Below are 26,916 nucleotides of genomic sequence, written 5' to 3' on the forward strand. Positions count from 1 at the left end.
AGATCATGCTCTCTGGGGAAGGGAATGTTGTACACTCAGGTCATTACAGGAATCACGCTCCTCTAAATTGCGACTTTTAGGGAAAATTTGGCTCTACATTATGACCCCATAATGATGACCTCCTCGTCGTTTCATCGACAAAATCATTTGTAATGGATTTGTTTTTGGATAGATTCGCGTGACACAAGAGCGTTTTTCATTGCTTGAATAACTACTTTCAAGGACAAGCTTTTATCAGTGAGGAAACGATATTCCCCCAGCTTCTTTTCCACCGTTTGAAACTGATCTCACAAAGAGTACTGATCGAATTTTTTTTGGCAGTGGTCGGCATTCATCCTAATAAGTCTTTGCAATTATCTTATTTACGTAGGAAATGCTATTAATCGGTGCATTGTAAACAAAGCTGTTGGTCGGTACATTCTCTCCGTAAACCAACCGTAATGGTAAATAATGGTCTTAAAAATCACATAATTAGATAAGCACCTGATAACCTCAAAAAAATGCTTTTTATTCTATAACATTGACAGTAAACGTAAAAGAAAAATATTCTACGGGACAGCCACACAGGTTAATAAGTTGGCCTTAGGGGGTTTGCAGCGAGTCACACAATAAACGCAAACGTTATCGATCGAGCTGTTGGTTTTAGTGTGCGGTAGACATTCTTGCGAAAAAAAGTTTCCATTGGTGTAAAAGCTGACAATCAAGTTTCTGGTTGAAACACCAAGATAACCTAGATGTAAATTTCGAGATCGTCGACCACGCTGCTCTCCCAAGGTTACGGGCCGGCCGTGACCACGGCTGATAAACGTGACAGATTCTGGGTGATGCTGCTTTTACAACTCTACGAGAGAATGGGCAACGGTAACAAGGACGTCAAAAGTTGGTATAGGTAAAGCTGGTATAGGCACTCGTAAAGGGTAAAACAATCATTGGTATATACAGTTGAACCTGTATTAAGCCGTCACCCACGGGAAAAGGTGGGGTGACCACTTAAAGCGGGTTCCACAAATTAGGAGTATTCGAATGAAATGATATACAACGCCACTTTATACCAGGTTGAATCTTGCTCAAATATACTTCTTACTTTGATTATTATATTTTAACCTTAAAAGCGCTTCAATCTCAAAGATGTTATGAATGGCGAAACGTTCCACACAACCTTAGCTGGTCTATTAATTGTCACAGCTAAACATTAGATTAACATCTCAACAACAAGCAACTCCTCAGATGCAACTCGAAAATCGAAAAATTTCAACGAGCAAGGTAACTAGCAATGTATCTTACACCATCAATAAATGAAGTCGGTGATTTCAGCCTGGTCCCTATCTTTCAACCTGGTCCCTAATCCAGTCGCAGAGTTCAAATTTGTTGCCTTACACTTTGGGATTATTAGATTTGGGATCAGACTAAGTGAAATTGTTGACCTCAAATACTGGATATTCTGGGCCCAGTTGTTCCACAGCTGATTAGCGCTAACCCAAGGTTAAAGTTTATTCTCCTTTTCTTTAATTCCTTTGTGCAATAGCCAGTTTGGAGTAATTTTCTCGATTCTCTTTAGAGCATGCAGTCATAACATTGTAGACAATAAAAAATTACGCTAGATCTTTTTTTAAGCTTTCAGATCTGAAATCAAATTTCACACTAATCTTGGGTTATCGATCTTAACCCAGCTTTGAACGACCCGGCCCTGAAATGTAACGCGAAAAAAAAATGCTAAAATAAGACGAACACGAACCGACCAACAACCTGGTAAGAAAGAAGTGTTCCGTTGATTTACTAAATAGCACCTTGGTTCTCATATCAATGTGCCCGCTATTGTTAACTTGCTATTCAGTCCGCATGCGCACCATCAGTACTCATGCCACTGTTGAAACAGGGAGAAGCATATCTGGGCTTCGGAGCATGGTCAATTTACAAATGGTTCGAAATTAAACAGCTCTCTATTATTTTAATGGAGTTGTTTAAGTACAATCTAGCTCTATATATTCAAGTGTTTTATTTCTTTAGACTAGTAGTCGCAAAATGTCAACCTAGCGACACTTAACTTTTTCGATGTATTTACTTGTATCCCTAAAAATCACCTGTTATTTAAAGCACTCTTCTAATGTCAAAAGTAAACAGTACTTTATGCTAGTTAATTGAACTAATGTTTGAATAAGATGCAGAGTACCCCTATGATTAGCCAATCTTATTTCTGCCTTTAGCTGTCGATGATTATTCTTTAAGTTGGTTTATATGACCCAGCCTTTTTGTATACATTCTCAAAATGTTACACCTGGTCCACCTAAGGCACTGAAAATTTGCAACACAAAGTCCAATCCTTCAAGAAACTACAGCTAGATACTTCTAATCCTACTGTTCTTCAAACCCAGGATTGAATGATCAGGTTTCGAATTCATCTTAATAATTACAGCACTTCAGACATTTCACCGTTTTACTATGTCCTGATTTTGATGATATTTACTTCAGACACTTGTCATTCTGTCCATTACAACCATTATGGAGCGACGATTTGTCTTGCCGTCGTCAGAGCAGGAATTAGATGATTTAGAGTTGTCGTTCCGTTGTATCAGTTTGCCATAGGCATAAATCTCTTTAAGAGATCGCGAATGTGAGATAGGCGGAGTATGGGGATGGTTTTCCTCATTATTATTTCCGGTTATGAAAGAGCTCCTAGTTGGTGTAAAGGGCGATGAAGGCCTTCTGTTTGATGTTACCCGTACAATGGAAGTCTTCAAGTTGATACTGTTGAACGACTGGATGTGCAAGGCATGTAGAAACGCCCGGCGGAAGGTCTTATTGAAAATCACGTAAAGTACTGGATTGATGGCGCTATTGGCATGTCCAAGCCAGAACGACAGCAAAATCAGATACTTTGACATGCACGTATATGTCTCGAGTTCAAAGTGTATGTAATAGTGTATGATGTGCATAGGGAGCCAACACACCGCAAAGGCAAGTGTTACTGTTATCAGCATCTTTACCACTCGTTTCTTGGAGCTATTAATATCTGAGTCGCCTCCGCTTGCAATTCTTTCGCTCCATAATTTATGAATAATCAAGGAGTACAGAATTGCCATCAGAATTAAGGGAAACGCGTACAGCGCCGCAAAGGCAACAACATTAAAGTATTTGTCGAAGTCATCAGGCATTGTCTGCCAGTTGGGGTAACAGTAATAGTTTTCGTCTCCCATGTTCTTTAGTGGTTGGTCGACCGTGAACACTTTAAGATAATGTCCCATGATGGCAATCGATATAATCCAGATAATAGCCAAAGAGGCTTTTGAAGTTCTCAGGTTAAGACAAGTTTTCCAAACAAACACGATGGTCAGAAATCTATCCACTGTGATAACCATAAGTGTGATCACTGACGCTGCGATCGACGTCGTTAAAGAGAAATGGATCGTCTTGCAGAGAATCTTGCCGAAGATTCCTCCAAACCATTGAAGTCCCACAAAGAGATAGGATACAGACCAAGGTATAACGAAGATCGTTACCAGAAGGTCAGCAACTGCCATATTGACAATTAGAAGGTTCAACACGTTCCTCATGCTCTGTCTTTTGAATACGACATACAGAACGAGCGAGTTTCCCAAAAGAGCGATGGGAAAGATGATTGCATACAGTAGGGTTAAGGTTGCTTGTAATGACACTGTAGAATCCCCCCGCCCTCTGCCTCCGCACATTGCCATAGTGGTGTCGTTGCCTGCGATAAAACCAACATAAAAACGAATGAGAAAACAACTTTAAAGCTTTTGAAAAGAATCAAGGTTGATTTGCTAACCAAAAATCTAATTGAGAATTTTCCATTGTTCTTACGACACTTTAGTTGCAGTACTAAAATTAATTGGATGGTATTGGCGGCTACGTGTGAACCGGTTGGGTTTTATTCGGCGAGATTACGCGCGTTTTTGTTCAGTTGGGAATATTGCCGTAACTCATGAACTTGTAGTTCAACAGCAAAATGACTGCTTATTCGAGCATCATATCGTAATGAATTTGAAAGGCGTGAATGACTGTTGATCGTATTGTTTTCGATGAATTTCAAGATTCTTGTTCAGCTAGTTGCTACCAATGTCTCTAACCAGAACCAGACGGCTCTCGTTCTGCCTGCCGGACGCATCAGTTTAGGGTATTAATTTTATATATGAGTCTGGACTCTTTGATATACTGCATGATCCCGGTACCCATTCTGCATAAAAAATTCCCTCTATGAAGTTTTCCACATTCATGAAGAATGCGAGAGGGCCAGTACATGTATATTTGTGTGACTGAGCAAACGGTAACGCCATACAAATAGAGTGCCACGCCAGAAGTCACGACATGTCATACATATAGAGCTTACTTTAATGTGACGCCGTCACATCGTGCATACATACATTGTATATAGACTAAGCATGTAGGCACGCCATTACTGAGATAGAGAACTAGACAGGGCTAAGCGCACTGTCATGAAGTTATATCCATAGATGGCTGAGCGCGATATTACGCAAAGCGCCGTAAAACTTACATAATTTGTCATCTTTGTCTTTGTCAGGTCTTTTCAATTATCTGCGAAAAGTGTGAATTTTGGATTGGAAAAGGTGAATGATAAGATTTTTTTCATATGATAATTCAAAGTCTCAAGTATTTTATTCAAGATGAGCCTAATAGAAGGTTTTGCTGACACCAGTAAATATGAAAAAAAAAACCACATCTTTGGATCAATTATGATAGCTGCCCATAATTTCAATTATTATGTTTTTTTCCCTATAGATAGCTTTTGTCAGTTTGTATAGTTCATGTAGCACCCAAGTAAGCCCAACAACTTTCTGAGAAGATCATATGTTTTTTAAATCAGTTTGGAATCATCATTTACGACTAGCAACGAGTCGGTGCTATTGGGTTTGTGGTCACTCGCCTTGAACGACGACAACACAAGAGTTATTTTTCATCATAGACCACAATTCACTTCAGTTTCCTTGATGTTACTGTTACCATGCTGCTTTAGGGTAAAAAAGTTACATGACGTGCGCCCTTGACTGGAATGCAATTTTCGGAAAACCTTTGAAGTCCACGCATGTTGTCTTAAAAAACCCAAAATACAAAGGTGTTGATGGATCGAAATTTAAATCGACCTTTAATTTTGCTTACTTGTCAGTTATCTGGTGGAGACAGCCAATCGATTGCTGCATCTATTTTCTTGCACGTAGTGGTGAAAAAATGATTAAGATCTTTGCTCTAGGCCTACCTCCTGCAGACCATCACGTATTTCCGTGTCAGGATTTGTTGAAAACTTCCTTTAGCGGGGCAGGATATATTTTGATATGTTGTGCAACTCAAACAAGGGTATTACCTAATTCGACACGACCGAAGCGTCATATGTTACCTGAGAATCGATGCTGTGGGTATTTTTAAGCAAATAAAATGAACGTGAGAGTATGCACGTAGCCGTCCATATTAACATTTGTTACGAATCAATCGCCATGTTATCTTACTTATGATGGATATTGTATTTTGAAAACAGAAATTGAAGATCAACACTTTATAAAGTTTTTTTTTCTGATTGACTCAGACAAGCGCAAAAGTCTACTTTGTGACAAATAATGTTCAATTTAGCTGAACATGTAATTAAGAGTGGTGAGATTTTCTTTTCTGAAAATGTCTCGGAAGAGTGAATAAATTGAAAACTTGGTATATTAGAGTATATTCCAGAGACACAAAAAAAGGTACATGCCTACGATTGACAATGATGCCCCTGCATCCTTACACCGTGAGGATTTAAAATGTTGTTTACGTTTGGAATGAACAGAAGTTAACGTTCAAATTTCAAACATTCTCTCCCTTGCTTGTTCCTAAAAGTAAACAGGCTTGAGGAAAACAAGTTGGATCCTGTGGATTACTTTGCGACACCAAAACTATCGAACTACATTGTATGACAAAAATTGAGACGATATTTTTTAGATGTAAAAGGTGACTTCTCTATGGGTCCAATAACAGTAGATTTAAAAACTTTTTGTATTTCATTTCTTCAAGTATAAAAACGCCTACTTCTAAACCATCTTCAGGAAATATATCTATCCGAAATCATTCCGTGGAGAGTGTGAGAATAATGCCATATTTCATTGATAACCACTTTTCAAACAAGAATGACTTCTACCTAAACGACATATTTCCCCACACTTCGTTAAGATGTATGTAATAATTATGCATTATAACCTTGATATAAAAAATAGCGATAACGTTATACTCTTTCGTAAAGGTTCTAACCTGTCATACTATGTCACTTTAAGGATGTCGACGAAAGATAAGAAGTGAAACAGAGTAGTTCTGACGAAAGGTGATACCCTATTGAGCTATATTCGTGACTTAAGGAAAAGTGCTAATTATAATTCACACGCGACCATTTGAAGAAATTTAACGATTGGGTGTCCTTAATTTTTAATTACCACCTTGGCCTAAATGAAATGATGAGGAAATACTCACTTCAATACCGCCGCATAGCATTTTCCCTCGGCAGAAATTTTTCCCCCCTAAAATTCTCAGTACGTTTCCACGTAGAGTTCGTCCGATATTATCAGTTTAAGAGATGTCTAAAGTTACATTTGACATTCAATTCGTACTTGAACTAAAGAATGTTACAAGTTGGCACTGAGGTCGTTTCAGTTTCTCTCGTCATGTTAAAGAGAAATATTTTAGGAAACAACAAAAAACTTGCCCCGAATCAAGTGAACTCGTGTGTATGTGCAACGAGCAAATGTTGTAAGAATTTCACTCTCAGTTCACTTACCCACTAAAGATAATTACTTTACTAATGCAAGAGTGGTCACTGGCGTTCGACGACAATCAATTCATTTGCTTGAGCACTCTACTGTTTCACTCTCATCATCACAGCCTATTCGTCACAATTTGATAAATCACAGCTTGTGAATTAATATCGCACACATAATAGGATAAAGAAAAGAAAAATAGGAATCGTCAAACATGACATGTACAACAGATGGTTCTAACTTTATGTTGTTTTGATTGAGGACGATCTTTCCTCTCAATTTTGGCGGTCGTTAGAATACAGCACCAATGATAGTGTTTTAACCACCTGTGTTTAGGCATGATTAGAATAAAATCTGTCGTCCTTTACTTTCGGCATACGACAAAAGCTTATTTTCTTTCTTCCTTAAACGCCATAGACGTAAATTGAAAAAAGCATGCATGTTAACTAAACCTTCTGGGGCTAATTATAACCCACTGGATAATTAATATTGCTATGCTGAACCTTCAATAAGCAAAATATGACCCATATCTTCAGGCTAGGCAATCCATATCCCTGAATACAAACTCGTATTGACTAAATAAGAAAATTCCAGAGGTAATTTTTGCTCTTATACTTTCTTTTTGGGATTTTATCGTCAACTGTTATAACTGCATGAAATATTAACTCTTTCGGCGATCTTATCCCGAGGGTTTAATGTTTGGAATTTTCAAATTATTTGCTTCAATCACGATCTTCCTTATCAACGCAACGGTCGCATTGAATGAGTAAGACTGATGATTAATTGTGGATTGCTAGTATCAGCTGAAGCTGAGAAACGGCTCATCAAGTGAAGATTATCAGCATGATAAACTATAGAACTGTCTTCTCATCATTCACAGAATGCACACATTTCACGCTTAATTGAAAATCATGAGCATTACAGCTATCGATATCATGTTCATAATTTCTACCTCTATTGTAATGTAGAGTTCAGCATTTTTGTGTAAGAAAGTGAATAATTTTCTCTGAACCTCGTTATTAAACCTTTCAGGCTAAGCCAAGCTACCCCACGGTGCTCATCGAGTCTCTTTTTAATTTCTTATACTTTAAAGTTCTTGAAAAGAAAATAGAAAACAGACAGGAGAAGATTAATGGCTGCAGTAATAGTTATCATTAGCACCAAAATTATGAGTAAATAAAACAAAACGCACAAAGGGACTTTTTAGGTCCTTAGCAAGCGGGATTTCATTACACTTTGAAGTTTTCTAGCGGCCGAAACGACCTCTGACCCACTTAGTATTCATGCTTACGAAAGACAATTCGATCCCCCTGCAGCACAACACGCCGTTGCGTTTGCTCATTTGTCACTATTTTATCTCTGTAGCTGGTAAGTAATCGGCGTGGATAAATGTGAATGATATTACATTTATCAGCCTGAGGCTATTCTGTGATGTCCATTTGGTCAGTCCAGGTTTCAATATTGCAAACGTCATGCACGCGAACTTATCGACGAAAGCTTTGACAGCAATACTCGCTTCATCATACATATTTGTTGAGATAATTAGAGAATCTAGTAAGCTTTATTACTTTATAAAGTTGGGACTTATCCCTACTGATGCAAAATGGGGGAATCAATGGCCCCATGCTGAAAGTAATCAGTCTTTACGACCAATTCGTACCAGTCTATATCACTCTGAAAATATCTTGACATTGTCGTTGTGACAAACTTAAAATCGGCCAGTTCAGCAAGCCGAATCTTCACGAGTACAAAGTTTGACATTTCAAAGATTTGCAGCTCCCATCGAAGACTTAAATAGATATAAAGAATGAACGCAATTTCAGTTCCGTAAAGTTCTTTTGGCAGCTATTGTAAGCCTTTAATGAGATAAAATATAGCATACTTTAAGACTTCGATCATTCACTGGTCATACTTTCGATTGCTGAGATTGAGCAGTCATTCTGTTTCTCATGCATGCATCTTCTGAAACAAGTCTAAGTTAAACTTACATCAGCTACTTTAGTGTTTTAATGTCGCTGGCAAAAGAAGGGAGTTTTTATGTGAAGTAAAACGAAATGCCCGCTTGCACATGTCAGTTGGTCATAGTAAAAGATTTTCAGTTAAAGTTTCGTCACGTTAAGCCAATTTAATCGGATTTCATCTAAAAATAACAAATGTAGCTTCTTAAACAGGTAAAAGCTTCCTTACCTTCATTTTCTAACGAGGAATTTGTCATTTTCTGGGAATATTGGTGCTGTCGAGGTTCTTCCTTTCTTTAACTCCCTTTTCTTCTAGCTTCACTTTAGTATGTAGGTCCTAACTCTGCAAAAAAAAGAGCAATTTTTTATCATTAAATGTTTCGAGTTCATAATGAACCACCCAAAAATAGCGTACATACTCTGCGATGATCTAGCAGCTATCGGTGCGGCTAAGATGGACGAGCATATCCATGGTTTCTTGACTTTCAATTACTCTGGAGTTAAATGATTTTTTTTGTTTGCAAAAACCACCAAAGCCATTAGGATTTCGGCCACGACAAAAGAATTCACAGCGAGTGAAAAGGAGTCTTCTGTTATGGTGACGATATTTTTCAAAAGGTTTAGCGAGCAATTAGACTTGTTTACCAGTGACTACAAAGGGAAACTACCTCAAGAGAATAACCTCATGAGATTTTCATTATGGAAATATTCATCGACAATCTCTTCATAAATATAATCTGTACGATGTATACATAGATTTCAGAAAGGTTTCCGGCACAAGAGACGAAATCTGCATGCTCCGTTTTCAAAAGGGGGATCAAAGGATTACAATGCCAGTTCCTTTAGGCAGTCGTGCTAATGATTAAAAAGCACATGTCAAAAATTGATCGATCGATCAACGTCAGATATAGTTTGTTTCTAAATGCATTACTTGTGCCAAATATTTGTCGATAATTATCCTACTAAATAGTCCAAGGACGGGGCTTTGTTTCGTATAGCACTTTCAGCTTATGTGCCATTGCTTGAAACAACAACAGCAGCAAAAAGAGGAAATGTCATTTCGCTAATTAATTCACTGACTTTTTTAATCACGAACCTCTCTTTGTAGATGTAAATAATTGAAGCAAGTGATGGTAAGGATTCATAGCTCTATTTCAAAATTTCATTCTTCACTGTACTAAATGATATATTAAATAACCATTTAATTGATATCTGCAACTAATCTTGTTATGGGATATTACTAGTCTTTGTCATTGAGGGGTTTTAAACAATGCTGCATACATTTCTAGTCCCAACTGCGTATCATTAGTTAGGACGATTTACACTGTTCCTATTGAACCAATAGCCCTCTTATCCACACTTGTATTTTCTATATCAAGAGATTATTGAAACACCTGAACCGCCATTTCCCTCCCGCCTCAAAAACATGAAAATCATACTGTGGAATAAACATATAGTACTGATCCGTGTTACGCTATAACCCGTTTAGAAACTATGAATTTCCATTCGGCTATGACTGAGGCGCTTTTACAGGTATTTGTTTCAAGAATATTTAAAATGAACTGACCTACAACCAAAACAAATGTTTTCTATGATCTGCGCATTTTACGTTAAGTTCCAGTAATCACAGTAACACGATGTAAACAACACTTGTGGTGCTTTTGTTTCAACAGTTATTCCTATACTCGCCGACCAATAATACACCTTGAAACTTTAGCCCTCCAATGTTCAAGTAAATGTAATTAACCTGAGGTCAGAAAATATTCACATGGAGGGCATTAGTTTGTTTTTTCATTTGTGACCCATTTAGCTCATCATGCGGCGACTATAGCAATTACGACGGTATTTTAACATATAAGCGGTTCCGATTGACAAGTAATGTATTATGAATAAAATGTCATGATATGTATCTCAAACAAGTCCGCCACATCCGCTTTTTAAGCAATCAAGAAATAACAAAAATCGGATCACAAAATAAGATTCCAAACAGTCGAGTCATTCGCAAATTTGATAGAGGCAGTGATGAAATGCAAGGAAAACGTATAACACAAAGTAAACTTCAGCGATATAAATTTCTAGAGCATTGACCATTAAGTTATCACTTACTTTTGCTTTTGAGCGGAAGATTGATAAGGTTGCTAAACAGCTCAATAATTTTCGTCTTTTAAGTGTGATACGCCTTATTACTATGCCTGCTGTTCGATCTCTTGACGAACGAGCCACTTGTCACTTCCAATTATACGATCTGCGCTTATTCAGAGCCCTCTCATTCCTTAAAGTCAGTGTCAGGAAAGTATTTTCCTCGGCCTAAATGCACTAAACGATACGCATAACAAGGTAACCATGAAACATCTAACCTTCCACGTGTGCCCCTGCGACCAACAACCGAAAACAATAGCAAGAATACTCCCAGTTGTCTCCTTGTGGCGTCAGTTAGACCATTCCCTGGGATGAGGTTACCGAATACCAAGGGGCAGAGCCTCTTGAAAATAAGTGGATTTGCTCCACAAACTGTCTTGTATTCACACCACTCAGTTATCAACCAGTTTACCTTATGTTGTCTCTGATAGGGATTAAATCGTGTCCCGCGAGGACTGTGCTTCTTTCATAATATAAGAGGCTGACTAGGCTTGCTTGATTTCGCCGCAGTACTGAATCGTGCTCAGATGAGCGGATAAAGTTGCTTTATGAGTGACTATACGTTTGGTTGCGTGCTTTTTAAAAAGGCATATCGTTTCAATCATTCAGATGAAACAGGGTAGCAATTTCGGATTCCAGGCAAAATTTCTGTATACGTCCGGAAACACCACAAGCACGTAGCTCTTAAGTAAGATTGGGTCACCCAATGTGACCTGCAGTGTCAATTCTGATCCGAGGGTATGATTTATAGCCTCAGGCGTAGGGTTTCTCAGGTAAACGATTTCAGTTGATGTTTGTTTTAATGATTTTGTTTCCATCAGAACGTTCTAACTAAGCAAACAGTATTGACTAAGAGAGAAGTTTAAGGTTCTTGAGTACGACCTTTGTCGACAGAATATGCTTCGATATCAAAATGCCAATATAAAATAAGTACCTGAAAAGCCCCCTTGGCTCTCGACCGTAAAGGTGGAAAACGTTTTAAGGTGTTAAAACCTTTCAGTTCACCGCTGCTTGTGATTGTTATATGCAATTTGTCGAGGAAGAACACACTTGATGAACATTACAATTAATTTACAACAATTAATGTACAACAATTAATGTACAACAAGCAATTGGTACTCAAAGGATTTATCTACGGATAGCTTATCGTAGGCTAATAATGTTGAATATTATCACACGTGCGAGACATTGAGTGTTTACGTGACGACATCATCGGACATCGTGACTCATTACCTTCGTGATCTTTCTAACAAGAAATGCATATTTAGCTATTGAATAAGCAGATCGTCTTCCTCGCTTGGAAAGCATAACACACAAATGCACAGCCAAAGAATAAACCATGTTTATTATTTTTGTTTAGTGGTCTCAGCAATGGTAAGAGGCTCAGGATCCCTAATTAGAAACAACAGAGCGCACAGGCAGGTATGTTAAGTGTTGACGAAAAGGCACCTGCAATTCAGAGATTACGTCCTAAAATACTCAGATAAATTCAAATCACAAATGGTAAGAAGAATTTCTGCATAGAAAATTACGTGTTCACTGAAATTAGTCTCAATAATCTAAAACAGAAAAGGATAATACGGGAAAGTATCATTAGTTGTTGGTCTGGCACTGCGTTTTCAAGTGGGGTGTGTGTGTGTGTGTATGTGTGTGGGGAGGGGGGGGGGGCTTATTAACTCCCATTGGAGTCAACAAGGAAACTAACCTAAGCAGCTACTTTAACAAATGGTATGGGAATACCCGGAATTCTAAAACAAATTCTGTTTGCCTCATCCAGACTTTCTTTCAAAAGCCCTCGGCGACTGCGGGCGCTAGCCATGTCACTCTGACGTCATAGTGCCTACTGACATAAGACTCCAAAAGCTCAGGGCGAGCTGCCTCAGTTTTTTTACGTGATCTTTTTTTGTAGTAAAACCAACGGAAATGAGCTTACACTCTTCCTCAATTTTTATCCAAACAGTTGGTCGCACGTGCCAGAACTATCAAAAACAGAGGTAATCACGTAGGTAGCCATGAACTGATTCATGCATTTGCAGTCGAACTTTTCTTGAAGTTGAGCAAAACCAAACGAAATTTGAATGACGTACGTTAATTCTTTTTCTCGCGGCACTCGCATTTGGTCGTCTAAGCTTTAAAAAAAAGAGGGTGCTTTGTTCTTTTAAAACCTTTCAAATTGAGTTTAGGAGATATAAAAGAACTTAAATTGACGCGCGAATCACTGAATTATCAACTATCATGGTTTTGCCTTTGTACTAAGCGCGAAGCTAACCATAATCTTGTACAATGTACGTGATAATCGTATTAAAGAATAACACACGAATGCGTGATCTTAACAGCCCTCTTTTAGGAACTATTTACTTCGGGTTATCGTTTTGCGTCTCCAAGGTGAATTCCTATCGTTCCATGCTATGACCATTCACGCATATCAAGCTTCTTTCATTTTGTACCTCACGAAATGCAAAATTCCAGTTTCTAGCGTTCCTGAATAAACAATTCAAGTATGTGGGTTGGACGTCCTAAGTTGATTGCTGAGCTGTGAAAACAAGATTTCTGTTGAAGGCGGTACTTCCTCATCCTACCAGAGGAATGAAATTGTCCTTGTAATGCAAATTTTGATGTATTAGGATCAAACCGCCATGCGAAACTAGACCGGAGATGCAGATTTAGTAAGGAAGTAATATCAATTGGTTGGGCACTTAATCGATAAAAGAGGTTTTCCTGTAAAATTTGGGCGCCAATTTGGCCTCACCGCTTTGAACATTCAGCGTCTTGAGATTGTCTGAATAGATCAACTACTGACTTGCAGATTTTTTTTTAAACTTTTATGCTTTCTTCCCAAGCGAAGGTGAAAGAGAAAATGCACCGCAAAAATGACATGATGGAATGACCCAAACGTGTTTACAGTTCTACCTCCAGTTTTCATTTGTCGCGTATTTCTAGGAAACTCCACGTGGGTAACGCTAGGAGAATAAGCTCTTACAACTGACGGTGGATATTTCCGACATTTACCGCATGCAAAGAAAAGTAAAAAAATTCAATAAAATACTCCAGATGACCTAGGTGCGACTTGTGACTCTGCGTCTTTTTATGAGCATAGCTGCCATACAAACTGGCTTTGATTTGTTATCTGACCTACCAAAGTAGGGTTTCTAATGTATTCGTTCCTGTCACTCGCCTTATCTTTGAGGTAAATCTTTATTTTTGCGTCTAAAACTGACCTGATTTAAACAAAATAGCGTGACCCGGTACAAGTGGCGGATTTATATTTTGATTAGGATCTTTGAATAGCTTATCAAGCAATTCCGACGATGAGAAGTAATCGGCAACTTAATGAATACAGACATATTTTGAACCAGTGTTGATTAAAAGATAAGTATATATATAAACCGGGATTTTTCTTTACTAGAAGGAGCTTCGACGTACTTGTTTCATAAAGTACGCGTCAATTCGAAAATACTTTAACCACGGTCTGGGTTGATATTAATCCCCACATCATCCAGAATACGCAGCCACATCCGGAACACTTAATTACGCTTAAACCTATGAGCATTTTGTGATTTTGAGAGCTTAATTTTCTTCATAACTTGAACTGAAGTAAAGATATTTTTCCGTCGGCAGGAAAACTTTGAAAAATCGTTTTGAGTCACATAAGGCTCAAATTATTTGGTGCCAGTTATTTGTATGCACCTGTGCGAGGGCCTGTACGGTGGGCTTTCAGTCTTGAATTTATAAACATGCTCAGTCCTTCACTGATGTCATGACAATGAACTTCAAGTTCTGTAGCTAACTATAATCACTTCACCGAGTAGATTTCATCTGTCTTTAAATTATAGATGCTATACAAATGTACGTTAAGTAAAAGCTATACCTCCGATACCTCGTGTTTTTCACACTTCTTGTTCCCTCCAACCTATAACACTGAGCAACACAATTTAATAACGCATGCTTAACCATAGATGACAACAGCTAGTGATGATTCATCTAAGGCAGTGCTAAAAGGCCTTTCCACCAATCATACTGAAATATGAGTCATCATCTAAATTACGCTCCCGGTTCCGAAACGATTACTTAAAGTGCAGGCCAAAATCATGAGACAGTTTTGATTCTTCATTAAGATATTTCCTAAGTCCCTTGCCAAGCTTATAGGAGTTTTGTGAAAACAACTGTTTTTTTCGCATCTGGCAAGGGTTATCGGAAGTAGAAAGGTTGAAAGATTTGACTCTCGCGTGGGTGTAAATTCGAAATGCCACACAGCATTGTTATCCACAACTGGGAGTATCGCAGCTTTTACGGTCGTACGTGACAAAAAAAGATGGAGCCCATACCTTGAGTTGATTACTTCAGGCTTATCACACACGATACCTTCCGTTGTACATATTCGTAACTCCTATCCGATTTGGAGCCTCATTGGTGGTATGCCTTTCCCCATTTTGTTTTCATGCGAAAATTGTCCTACTTTCGTCAAGAACATTCTTATCTTAACGACTGTGTCTGGTGAACTTTGATTTTTATAACGCTCAAAGACAAAGTTCATAATCATGACAAGTAGGCTGAGCTTGCTCCGTTGTCCGAACTTATAACACGTCTAAAACAGGATTTCCTTAGCACTGAGATTAGATTAAGAGTTGGGGGGAAGTTAGCATGATAAGAAAAACAGTGATCCTGCTATTTCTGAACGTTAGCCACTTTATAAATCACATGTCCAAAAATAAATTCACGGAGAGTCAAGGAAGTAGGCATATTTTAATCGCGGAAATATAATGAAACAAAAGCTTCAGCTCTAATTCAAGCTTTAGGTCTGGATAGTACCATGGTCGAACGGTTTAAAGCTTTTGCTGACATCATCATGGACACTGGCAAAATGCCACGTTGTGGAAGTGGTTGTATGAGACAGTCTGAAATGGTGTGGTTGCTTCCCTATCTCACTCGGTTTGACTGGAGCTGGCTCTTCCATTTTGAACTCTACTTGACTCTTTGCCAAAGTCAAAGTCAAATCACGATTCAAGATTTTTTTTCAGTATTTGTTAATACCTTAAAATAAAAACCTTCACTTTGGTCGACAAACGTCAATTAGGTATGAATAAACCGAAAAGGAGCTCAGATGATTAAAAAAAATTAAAGTTTAGAAGAAAGAAAATAGTAAGCTTGAAAAATGTAGGCTGAATTTTGATTCTCCAACTATGCCTCAGCCGTTTTAAATCCAATTTGAATCACCGTGAACACTGAGAGAAAATAAAATATGGTTACGATAAACAGATTAGTAAATGCGATTTGCTGCAGTGTACCTAAAGCAGGGTTACATAAACAAAAAGCTCTCAGACGTATCTGAAGCAGGAGTAAAGTTTGTTATCATGCCCGCCAAGTCCGGCAAAAAGGGATCGAAGCGGAAAAAACTGGAAGCTAATCTTAAGTATTGCGTTCTATATTGAGGAGCCATTTGCTTACTTATTAATCATAAATTTCTCTAAATTATACAAGATCCTATTACCAATGTTTTTTATGTTTATAATATCACATAGTTATTGCTTTCGGGGACGTTTTATAAACCTCAGAGTCCATACCCTAACCTTGACTAATTTACCTTTAAATTTCTTAGTCTCAAGATAATCCAAATAAATGCACTGGCTGTACACCTGTAAATTAGTTATATTGGGTCTTAGTACAGTGAAGATTGAATGGTACAGGGTATCACAACACTGTCGTTCATCGATGCTTGCTTCCAACATATTTATATTTACTTCTTTTCAAGACGCAAATTCCATAAATCATGTCAGAAGCTAGGCACAATTTAAACGATAATGTTCAATATCTGTGATCCGTTGAACCGAGTTTGAGTGGTAGAAATTCCATAGGCACGATTTTTCAAATGCCCCACTTTATTAAACTGAAATACATTGTAAACAGCGAATTAAACAATTTTCTCCATCTTCGTACCGAGTCAATGAAATTCAAAGAAAATAAAAAGAAGCTCACTTGAAAATGAAGATGGGTGAGGAGGCCGGTATAGGCCGGGTCGAGTTTGTTTGGATCCAAATTCAAAAAGTTAACCAAACACGTCACTGAAGGGTGCAATGTACGCGGTACTTTTGAAGTTAAGCTACTTTACAACTAGCTAAATCGAAACGAAATGAGAAATGTAGTCGACAGCCGGGCTCTGAATATCTTTTACGCCACATTTGCATTATCCAGCCAAAGCGAAACAGATCGATCTTTGATTCAGAATACACTGTTGGTCATGAGATATCTACTACGACTACAGCTGATGATGATGGTGATATTGATGTAAGTTTATGGCGAACATATCTTCTCTTGCGGGAAGGGCAAAGAAATAGAGCGACAAACAAAAGGAAAAAATTAAAGCAACAAACAAACACAGATATTAAATGGTTCAGATTATTCAAAAACTAACCTGTTGTTTTCGACGAGATACGATTTTGAAGCGGCAGAACCAAGGTTAAAGTATTGTTAACTGTGAAAGTAAGTGAAGCTGGGGTCAGTCGGGTTTCCTCCTTAATGTGCCTAAGCTGCCTTAAATAATAGCCTCCTTTCTGACTGCTGTAATAAGATGAAAATAATGTATACAAAGGATTAAATGGTTTTTAACATTACGACATAATGCAGTGATCATTGATTTTTTCTTTTCATCTTTTATCTATAGAAAACAAACTATGGTTGTCAAAGATGCTTATCGATTTAAAAGTATTCTTTGATGGCGAGTTGTGTTTCTCGGACAACCACAACAAATGCTTTAACCTCGGGCGACTCTCAGTCTGCTCTGTCATAGTTTCGATGATCCCATTATAGACGGCTGCCTGTTTGTGGCGACCCCTGGCTCGAGAGACAACAGATTAGCGCCTTTGAGAATCTAATAACGCAGTTCAGAAAGTGAGAGGGCTCAATAGAGCAATAAATATGATGCAAAAAAACGCCTTTATCCCAATGTTCAGAAAAAGACGATTGTGAATATTTAAAAGCTGACCTGTCATTTATTCTACATACTTTTGATATCTTGGTGTGTCATTTCACCTTTTGTCCGCTAAGCAAAATTATTCTTCTCGTTTAATATAAGAGAATGTTTGCTTTTCTCTATGCTAGTTTGTTTAAAAAAAAACCGATTAAGCTAGCCAGGAGGTCAATTGTTGACTTTACATTAAATGAGAAAATTTAAATGTTTTCCTTTCAATTTTCCCTAATATTAAGTCCCTCAGGAAAAACGCTTTAAACAAGAGAAATGTAAGTTTTCGTCCTCAATCAACGGCTTACTTCCAGTGGGGCCTGTGAGCATGCGTATCAGCAAGCTATGGCCGAGAACGCACGTGCGGTGAGCGAGTAAGTTGGAACAGACATTGATCAGAGTAACTTCTTCGCTCTTAAACCACTCGCGTACGTTTTGAATTCATCCCCTTAGAGGGAGTCGTGCTAAGACACCACACGCATAATGGTAATTGAACTGAGTGGAGTGTATCTTGGTCTGAAATCATAAGAGTGATTTCAAAATTGAACGAAACCGCAGCGCGAGTTTGATTTGAAATCAGGCCAAAATTGTACAACATGAAGTTCAATTACCAGTTTTTTTACAGCCATTTTGAAATCGCAAAAATCCTGTAGCTCAAATATAGTATTTTTTAGTCTGTGTCAATGTTTCATCGATCCAGTACTAAGCTTGTTTATAAAAAGTTGCGAAAGTTGTTTTTCATTTTCCTCTAATTTGATTGGTTACCTTAAACAAGTCTTGAAATATGATTGGATGTTGTGTTTAATCAAGGTTTCAAAGATGCCATTTAAAGAAAAAAATGATGCGATTCGTGAATGAATCGTACCGATGAGAGCCAATCAGATTTAATGAATCGCTAGTGATTTCAAGATGGATGTAATAAAACATCAAACATCGGCCGAAAATTCGTGTGATTGAATGTTGCAGTATAACTTGCAGTTGGATTATCTAAGCGGCCAGTCTGTGGTGATCAAGCCATTTTACTATCAAAGTACTCTATACTCATGTACCAAGGGTGAGCCTTTTGTTCATTGATAATATCCTCCATTAATAGCCAATGAGTAAGAAATTGTAGCGTGTGCGCAGTTCAAAGTAGCTTCAGCAGTCTCTTTCGATCTTACAAGACCAAGGGTGATTGGCTGATCTGAATTTGCCGGATAATTTCATTCTTACTGTAACCTGTTACTAGTGTGGCTGACCTGGATGAGTCCAATTATTGAAGCCATTTCTTGTAAAATTATCGTACTCTGGCTTTTCCGAAGACTGCTCAAGTGTTCATCATTTCAATATTACTTTCAAACACTAGCACTGCTTCTCCGCCAGTGGCACCTTTTTTAGGCACATGTCTAAAGGATCTTTGTTTGAAGTATCCTTCATCAGTTTTGCATAAAAACAGGATACTGATGGCTCGGTTATGGCTCCTGACAATGCTCATCGCACATTCAACGAAAAAGTTTCATTACTTTATCTTGGTAGCTATAGAAAGGAAGGAAATCTAGGGCATTCTTACGAAGGAAAGCATTTCTACGCCGCTTTGATCCAAGGGTTAATGCAGCATGTTCAGGTATTGGCTTGTGGAAGGAAATCCTTACGTTTTGTGTTTTACCCGTTCCCCTCCTGGTTTCTTTTTTTTTTTTTTTTTTTTTTTTTCAAGCCTTCTTAACTAACTAGAAATGAAAACCCTGACGAATTTTTCGGGAAATGTCATGGCCAGATTGCCCTTACCAGTGAAAAAAAAACTGATATTCTGATATTTAAGATGACTTGGAAATCAAGAAATAAAGAATAGGAAAGAGAAGAATATGAAGTTGAAATTGATATATTTACACATACATATATATTTTAGTGAAAAATTGCAAGAAATGAAATGGATCCTAAGAAAAATTTTAATGAGTGACCCTTGCTTATTGTAAGGCTATTGAGCTAAGTACAGCCGAGGTTATTGCTTTATGATTTGATAATCAGCATCTTTACTTTGGTCCCTACAAGGCTAGGGTTTTCCTAAACAAGAAATTCTTTCTTAAGTGCGGTCTGCCACATTTCCGAAAGCTTTCGACGATATTTGTAAAAATGTTTGTTCCCTGACTCAAAAAAAATATCCTGTCGCAATTTACCAAAAGCTTTCCATTTTGTGGGCTGCACTTCACAGCTAAGTAAAAATAGAAGGAAATCTCAATGAGAGGCATTTGTTTTTTTGTTGCAAAAGCCTTACGTGCATAAATTTATATTTAAGATCTCTCTTATAAACCTGTTTTCGTTTTTCATTGTGATTATGTTTAAGTGAGACCAATTTGTGATAAAAAAAATTGACTTCGTTGTACCTTCTGAAATATATGCAATAATCTTATTTTGTATTCAAAGAACTAGCATTGAATCAAATGTAAATATGTTCACATATCGAGAATGTAATAAAGTTAAAAACCCTAAGAAAACACAGTGATTGCTTTATCTCCATGATTAAAATACTTTCAGAGAATCATTAACATTCTTAGAGTGACACTTAGTTGCGATAATTTTCGTTTAGATATGAAGTTTAACTCTGTCAACTGAGCAGTCTTATACTCGAGTTCTCTAGTCAAGGATCAGTTTAATGAAGCGTGAAGTCAATTGTGTCCTTAATCGAAAAGTAGATACTGAAAAGAAATAATTATAGGACATCCGCACTATCAATGTTTTAAAGTGATACATAAGTTGAACAAATTAATGCAAATTGTGTAAGATTTCCGAGAGAAAGATAATGCATTTTAACCTATTTTAATATCTACTTTTTTATGTGCCGTTCTTCGGTAAACTTTTAGTGGTTTTCTACGTTAAGAAATCCTCGAAAACTTGGAATGATCTAACGAAAATCACTAAACTAAATTACGCCCTTCAAAGTTTTGGGCTATTTTCAAAAACAAGACACAGCAATTATTTCTCAAAGGCTGATGCGTGGATTTGCTTCTAGAATTAAATGAAGAAAAAGTAATTTTGCGTCTTTTTGAACATGGGAGATCTTTCAAGAGAACCTGGCTCTGCCTTTTATACAAATTTTCCTTTTGCATCCAAAGTGTTGTCTAATAAATAGCATTGCACTTAAAAAGAAAACCAGCGTAAGTAGTTGTGAAATAAGTCGTGCCCTAAGACCTCTTATAAATGCGGTATTAGTTATCATGGTATTGATAAAAAGATTTTGCCTTGCAGGCAACACTCCCGCCCTTTGAATTTTGCTACAGTTTACAAATATTTAATATAATGAATTACGTTTTCAAAAGTCACCGACCTACATTGAACAGGAAGAGTAAACTTTCAACATTACACAGATGCCATTTGTATTTTCACAATCTGCTTCAAGTCATAGAGGGACGACATAGATTGTTAAAGCATTTGAACCAGTATCCTTTCTTTTTTAAGAGACATATTCATCATTTCAGTTTGAATAAAATTTAATTAAGGGCGTAAAATTTAATCTTTTGTTGGCAGTAATAACCGATACAATCCGGCTGAAATAATTACTTTTTTGATATTTTACTCCTTTGTTTCCAAACACTTCTAACACTGATGCATCCTGATGCTGTTGACAGTTAAGTACTTAATGTGACACGTACCAAGATAGCATTTATCACGTTTACGACGCATATAAAATCCAATCAATTTGCCTTGTGTTTCATTTCAAAAAGCAAAGCTTCCTTTTTCAAAGAAAGTAAGCGAGCGCTCAATGTCGACCAACTATACTGGTAAGCACTTACGTGTTGATTTTCCCGTTGTTGTATTCCAGAACGTTTGTCTCCTTCACATCTAGAGACCAACTTAAGTGGATATCCCTTATCTTTTATCTAAACGCGATAAATATATCACTCTTTCAGATATGAATTTCATTCCCGCGGAATTAGGATCGAATTAATTTTTTGTGGGTTAGCGGTAGGCCGAAGATATTATTTTGTGAACACGAAGCAAATTTTTTTGTTTTCAGTTTTGCTGCAATGAGAATCACAACGCCGAATTACTTACTAACAGAAAATGATGTTGCAATGGATTGAGCGTGAAATGTATTGCATCTCTGTTTCTAGGCAAAATCATATGAGATGTTTATCGAGTTCGAAATGTAAGGGGTTATACTACAATCTCTTGTAAAATTTTGGGTTTTTCATTAGATTTCTGTTGGTATGTATTTGATGGAAATATAACAGAATCATGCAATAAGACAGCTTTATAGCTCGTTTTTGAGAATGTGGACGTCTCCTTTGATAAATGCATATCATGTGGGAATCTCTCCTCTTTGGATCGGTCGTTAGACTTGGAAGAACTGTTTTAAAAACAGTTCGGAGTAGATTACTATTTCGAATTGCCCCTTAAGAGCTTAACAAAGAGAAACTTTCATCAAGACGAAGCTACGCAGCTGAGAGCAAATGAACAATATAAGACCTCATTCAACCTGTCAGTCTGTGATAATCGATCTCAGGATGTCTCTTTTGTAAAGAAAGAAACCGAGACACTAGCTTACAGGCTCAGATAAAGACCATTGAAGTGCCAACCTTTGAAAAGAAAAGCCGCCTCATAATTCTGACGTTACGTTGAAAGTGATATTTTGCTAATTGATTTTTGTTGAAATGCAGCTTCTTTTTGCTGACCTCGAAAGCGGCCTTGGACAAACTCAATGAAACTCATTTTTTTGTAATTTATTACTCTCCCTTACTCACAATATGCTTCACTTACTTGCTAGGCTCGGCGAAAAGATTAACCGCTTTCGTTATCTTCAAGAGAACGTTGCGACCTTTGGTGACTTATGACTAAAGTCGCGCGTTATTCTTTAGTATAACAAGTGAAGTTAAGATAGGTTTAACTATTTCTTCATTGTCCCGGTACATGTCGTTCACCACAAACGTAACTGAAAAAAGATGCCCATTAATATTCTCTAACTGATCCATCTCCTATCTTTTTAGAAACTAGACTTAACGGGTCTGGTGACTCGATGTTACACTGTGTTCCGAAACCGGCCACATTTTCAACTCAGGTTGGTTTGACCATCGCCTATTTCATCGTGTTCCTTGTGGCGTTGGTAGGAAATTCAATGATAATTTTTGTGATTCACTGTCACCCAAAATGCAAAACGACCTTCAATATGTTAATTGTCAACATGGCAGCCGCTGACATTCTAGACGTCATTACTGCTATCCCATTGTCCCTAGTGTACTTATATGAAAGTGCAAAGTGGTTTCCAGGAAGATTTGGTGTTATCCTCTGCAAGTGTCTGCCATTCCTGGCCTTTATTTCTATTGGTTCATCTGTCCTTACGTTGACAGTTATGACCTTTGACCGCTATCTGGCGATTGTGCACGTGATGAAGAGGCCATTGTCTCTAAAACTGACTCTAGTGGCGATTACCTTGACTTGGCTCGTTTCGGGCTTGGTGTTTGCCAGTGAAATTTACAAGTACAAGCTTTACAATGAGTCAGGTCAAGTCATATGTGCTCCAAGATGGGTGGAAGATCTTCTCGCTTCTCATAAAATAACAATGTACGAAATGATTGTCCGGTTTGTCCTGTTCTACCTCATTCCACTCCTCGCCATGGCCGTACTCTATTCAAAGATTGTGCTGCATATGTGGAGAAGAAAGGCACCTGGCGAGCACATCGATAAAAACCAAAAACGAATCGAAATACAGAAACGCAAAGTGATTTCTATGTTGGTCACCATTGTAACAATTTTTGCCCTATGTTGGCTTCCTGCGCACGTCAATCACTTTCTGGTGACGTTCAACTTTGAAGCCTTCAGTTGTTTACCGACCTCGTTGATTCTTACTTTTTTTTTTATGACGCATGCCAACACTGCTATCAACCCGTGCCTTTATTTTATATTCAATGAGATTTTTCGTGAAGGATTTAAGCATCAGATTTATCACAGGCTCAGTGGACGTTTTTCAAGTGGAAGTGATCGCTTGTCTTCCATAAGAGCAGAGGCCATAAGCGGAAGTGCTACCGCTTCTCGCATTACACTTCTTGGAAGTAAACGAGGAAGCACAAGGGAGGACATGTATCATGAGAGTGATACTCTAGTTTGACTCAGCACCAGCATTGCCCCTAATTGACTAGAATAAGGGTAAAGTGGAAGCATATTTCAATTTTTTATTCGCTTTTTCTTTCGAACATTGAATGAGCAGATTTGCTTCTAATTAACAGCAGTAACCTATAAGTGCATTTGTACACTTTTCCGTTTAAGAAGCATATACTGATTCATTATATATTGTTAAATGCTCGAGGGACCTTGATTGTAAATTGAAAAAAAAACTGTTTCATAAGGAGTCAGGCACAAAAAAACATGAGTATTATCTATTGAAACATGTTATTGAATAGGTGATTGAAACTGTAAATAAAACCAAGCTGATTATCAAGTGCGAATTGATTGTTCATCGCTGATGAGGTCCCTTACTACTCAGTTACTATACAGATAAATACACTCATACCTTTATCTGGTACAAGAACTTTACAGATTATGTAAAAATGCATCTAAAAGTAATTCCTACGCTAGAGTTAATAGATGTATATTTAAATATGGTACAATTTTCATGTTTGTTAATATCAAACTATGTTATCTTTGAGGTTTATTTCTGATCGCCGTCTTTTATCTAAGAACATGCGAAAGTTAAACTGGAAAAACGAAAGGAGAGGTAAAGCTACTCTTCTAGATTGTGTAACTCTGATATTGTTTTGTAGGGTTGTTTGGTTGTCTTTTTTCCGTCATTTTTTTCAGTGGTATGGTTGAAAATCAATAGCGAATTGTGTTGCTACGACTCACACGTCTCCCTTGACAAATTTAGTGGAAAATACGATAACTGGGTGATCAATAATATTTCCATTGCCCTCCAATGTACTACTTACTGTTTGCTTTTTCACAGAGTTTTTTAAATTTAACCTATATTTAACCCATTTGTATCTCCGTTGATATATTTTGATTCATAACTTTATCTATTTCGAGAGTTGCTTTTTTTTCAGTGGTAACCATACATTCAGGTGATAAAGTTCCTGACCGACAATATTCTATTCGTGTTTGACCTCAAAAACGGTAAGTGGCGTCGTGTTATCCCTCTTGCTCCACTGAACAACCGAGTACATCCTTGCCCTTCTGCGTGGTAAGCATCCATTCCTGCAGGTCTTGTTAATATTGGAAGAGGGTATATGATTCCCTCTGCACAGACTGTGAAAAATGACCCAGAAAGATTTCCTAAATGAGTCGTTCAACAGAATGACTACACATGGATTTAGAGCACTATTAAGATGTGAGACCCAAAACAAGAATAGTGGGAGAGATGGAGGCAGAGACATGTATATTTCTCCATAAAAGTATACCAAGATGTGTATTACGTGAACCGGAAGCCAACACACAGTAAACAGCACTATGATAACGATTAACATTCGCATGACGCGCTGGTGGCGCTTTCTGAAAGTGTCGGACAGGTGTTCTGCCGGGTGATCACTGCTAAGAGCTGTCTTTGTTCTGTTGAGCTTTTTAATAATCAAGCACGATAATATAGCAATGATAAACAATGGAACAACATAAAGAATAGCGGCCACTGAGGAGAAGAAGAATTTCGGACCATACTCATTGCTGAATAAAGGTTCCCAGTCCATGACACATAGAGTAACCCCGTCTATAGTGAATGTATCTTGAATATAAAGATAAAAACTCATGAACAAGGCGGAGAAAAGCCATATGGCAGCGGATAACAAAATAGGTCTCTTTATGAACGACGGATACAACATGGGCCTCACAACAGCCATGTATCTTTCCAAGGAAATCGTCAACAATGCAAATATGGATACAGCAATTGTAGTACCAACGACAAAATTAATAAATTTGCAAGTTATAACGCCAGTGACACCTGGGAACCATTCTTGTTGCACGTATAAGTAACAGATGGTATAGGGCATCACAAATAGGGCGGTAAGAAGATCCGAAACTGCCATACTGGATAAAAGAATCGATACGGTAGTCGGAGGACGTCGCAACCTAATTATGCGGAGTAGAATCAGGTTTCCCAGCAGAGCGGTTATTAACGTGACAGAATACACGACCGTGAGACTTATCTGTAGAACTTCACCAACGTCATATCCATACCAAGAGGCCTCCAAGGAAGCATTTTGACTCCCTGAAGAGTGTAATGAAAGAATTAAATGTACTGAATTGAATAAATTCAGTTACAAAAACCTGTTTTAGAAATTAACACATCCTTGACTGAGAAAAGGTAATCGGGTATCTTGAAAACAATATCCGCTAAAAAGATAAATAAAATGAGTAAAATGCAAAACAACTCTTTCAACGGGAATTATTGTACATGTGCAGTTTATATGGAGGAAATATAATTTCATCCCAATGTTTACTCTCAAAGCCATGTTTATGTCTTGACAGCCTTTCCATTCCTTACGTAGTAACCTGTGTTTTTCGCTATCCTCAAAGGATCCGACTAAGATAAATATCCGATCAAAACAATTTCTCACAGCTTTCATTCAGATTTAACTTGAAAGCCGGAAACGAAGAGTGCTCAACCAAAGTTTTTTGGAAAAAAAATTAACTTGAGCCATCATCATTTAATTTTACTAAATTAAAATTTTGTTGTTCTGGCTCACTGAGTTACCATGCGTTTTTAGTAACATATCTATAAAGTGACTATGGGAGACGAAAAAGCTCTGCGTTATTAATCATCCACGGTCATCCTTTTTAGAAAGTAAAATTAACCACGATTCAAAACAAAATAAGTTTCAAAAATTAAAACGCGCTATGATATCTTTTGAGTCTAAGGTGTCATTCCCTATCCGATTATATTTTGTATTTGGGATTTCTCGCCAAAGAATCACAAAAAAATAGAAATTCCCTTCCTAAATATTTCTCTTTTATCCCAAGTTTTACTTACCGTTATTTACAGTTTCGTTCAGCATGACCCGAGTAGTTCGTCGCCTAATGTTCTCTTAATAACTATATTGTACACCAGTAAATCGTGAAACTGGGGCGTGTATATTTGCATCTTCTTTTAAATGGAAATAAATGCAGATTCGATTTATCACGGGAAAACAAAACAATATTAATAAATCGTGTGACGTCT

General features: G+C 37.5%; 3 protein-coding genes across 17 annotated transcripts; 1 reads left to right on the forward strand and 2 right to left on the reverse strand.

Annotated features, from left to right (window-relative positions):
• Positions 1–1,928: 1,928 nt before the first annotated feature.
• Positions 1,929–17,618, reverse strand: LOC113676427 (QRFP-like peptide receptor). 14 transcript variants are annotated; one of them, XM_089196792.1, is made up of 4 exons: positions 17,256–17,533; positions 16,428–16,479; positions 8,937–9,050; positions 1,929–3,706 (listed from the first exon to the last, which is right to left on the reverse strand). In XM_089196792.1, the coding sequence occupies exons 3-4, from the start codon at positions 8,962–8,964 to the stop codon at positions 2,466–2,468; spliced, it is 1,269 nt and encodes a 422-aa protein (XP_089052918.1). In that variant the 5' UTR covers positions 8,965–9,050; positions 16,428–16,479; positions 17,256–17,533; the 3' UTR covers positions 1,929–2,465. The 14 variants fall into 14 exon arrangements, with proteins under 14 accessions (XP_089052918.1, XP_089052927.1, XP_027048883.2 ...); XM_089196801.1 differs by lacking the exons at positions 16,428–16,479; positions 17,256–17,533 and adding exons at positions 4,511–4,551; positions 11,065–11,561; XM_027193082.2 differs by lacking the exons at positions 16,428–16,479; positions 17,256–17,533 and adding exons at positions 4,511–4,551; positions 10,814–11,495.
• On the forward strand, positions 11,458–24,205 carry LOC113676392 (substance-P receptor). 2 transcript variants are annotated; one of them, XM_089196804.1, is made up of 3 exons: positions 11,458–11,619; positions 12,207–12,268; positions 22,763–24,205. In XM_089196804.1, the coding sequence occupies exon 3, from the start codon at positions 22,792–22,794 to the stop codon at positions 23,878–23,880; it is 1,089 nt and encodes a 362-aa protein (XP_089052930.1). In that variant the 5' UTR covers positions 11,458–11,619; positions 12,207–12,268; positions 22,763–22,791; the 3' UTR covers positions 23,881–24,205. The 2 variants fall into 2 exon arrangements, with proteins under 2 accessions (XP_089052930.1, XP_027048848.2); XM_027193047.2 differs by lacking the exons at positions 11,458–11,619; positions 12,207–12,268 and adding an exon at positions 21,446–21,556.
• Positions 23,931–26,885, reverse strand: LOC113676410 (substance-P receptor-like). Its single transcript, XM_089196805.1, has 2 exons — positions 26,728–26,885; positions 23,931–25,965 (listed from the first exon to the last, which is right to left on the reverse strand). The coding sequence occupies exons 1-2, from the start codon at positions 26,750–26,752 to the stop codon at positions 24,857–24,859; spliced, it is 1,134 nt and encodes a 377-aa protein (XP_089052931.1). The 5' UTR covers positions 26,753–26,885; the 3' UTR covers positions 23,931–24,856.
• Positions 26,886–26,916: the final 31 nt, after the last annotated feature.

Source organism: Pocillopora damicornis, chromosome 2 (assembly GCF_964200805.1).
Source record: "Pocillopora damicornis chromosome 2, jaPocDami1.2, whole genome shotgun sequence".
NCBI lineage: Eukaryota > Metazoa > Cnidaria > Anthozoa > Scleractinia > Pocilloporidae > Pocillopora > Pocillopora damicornis.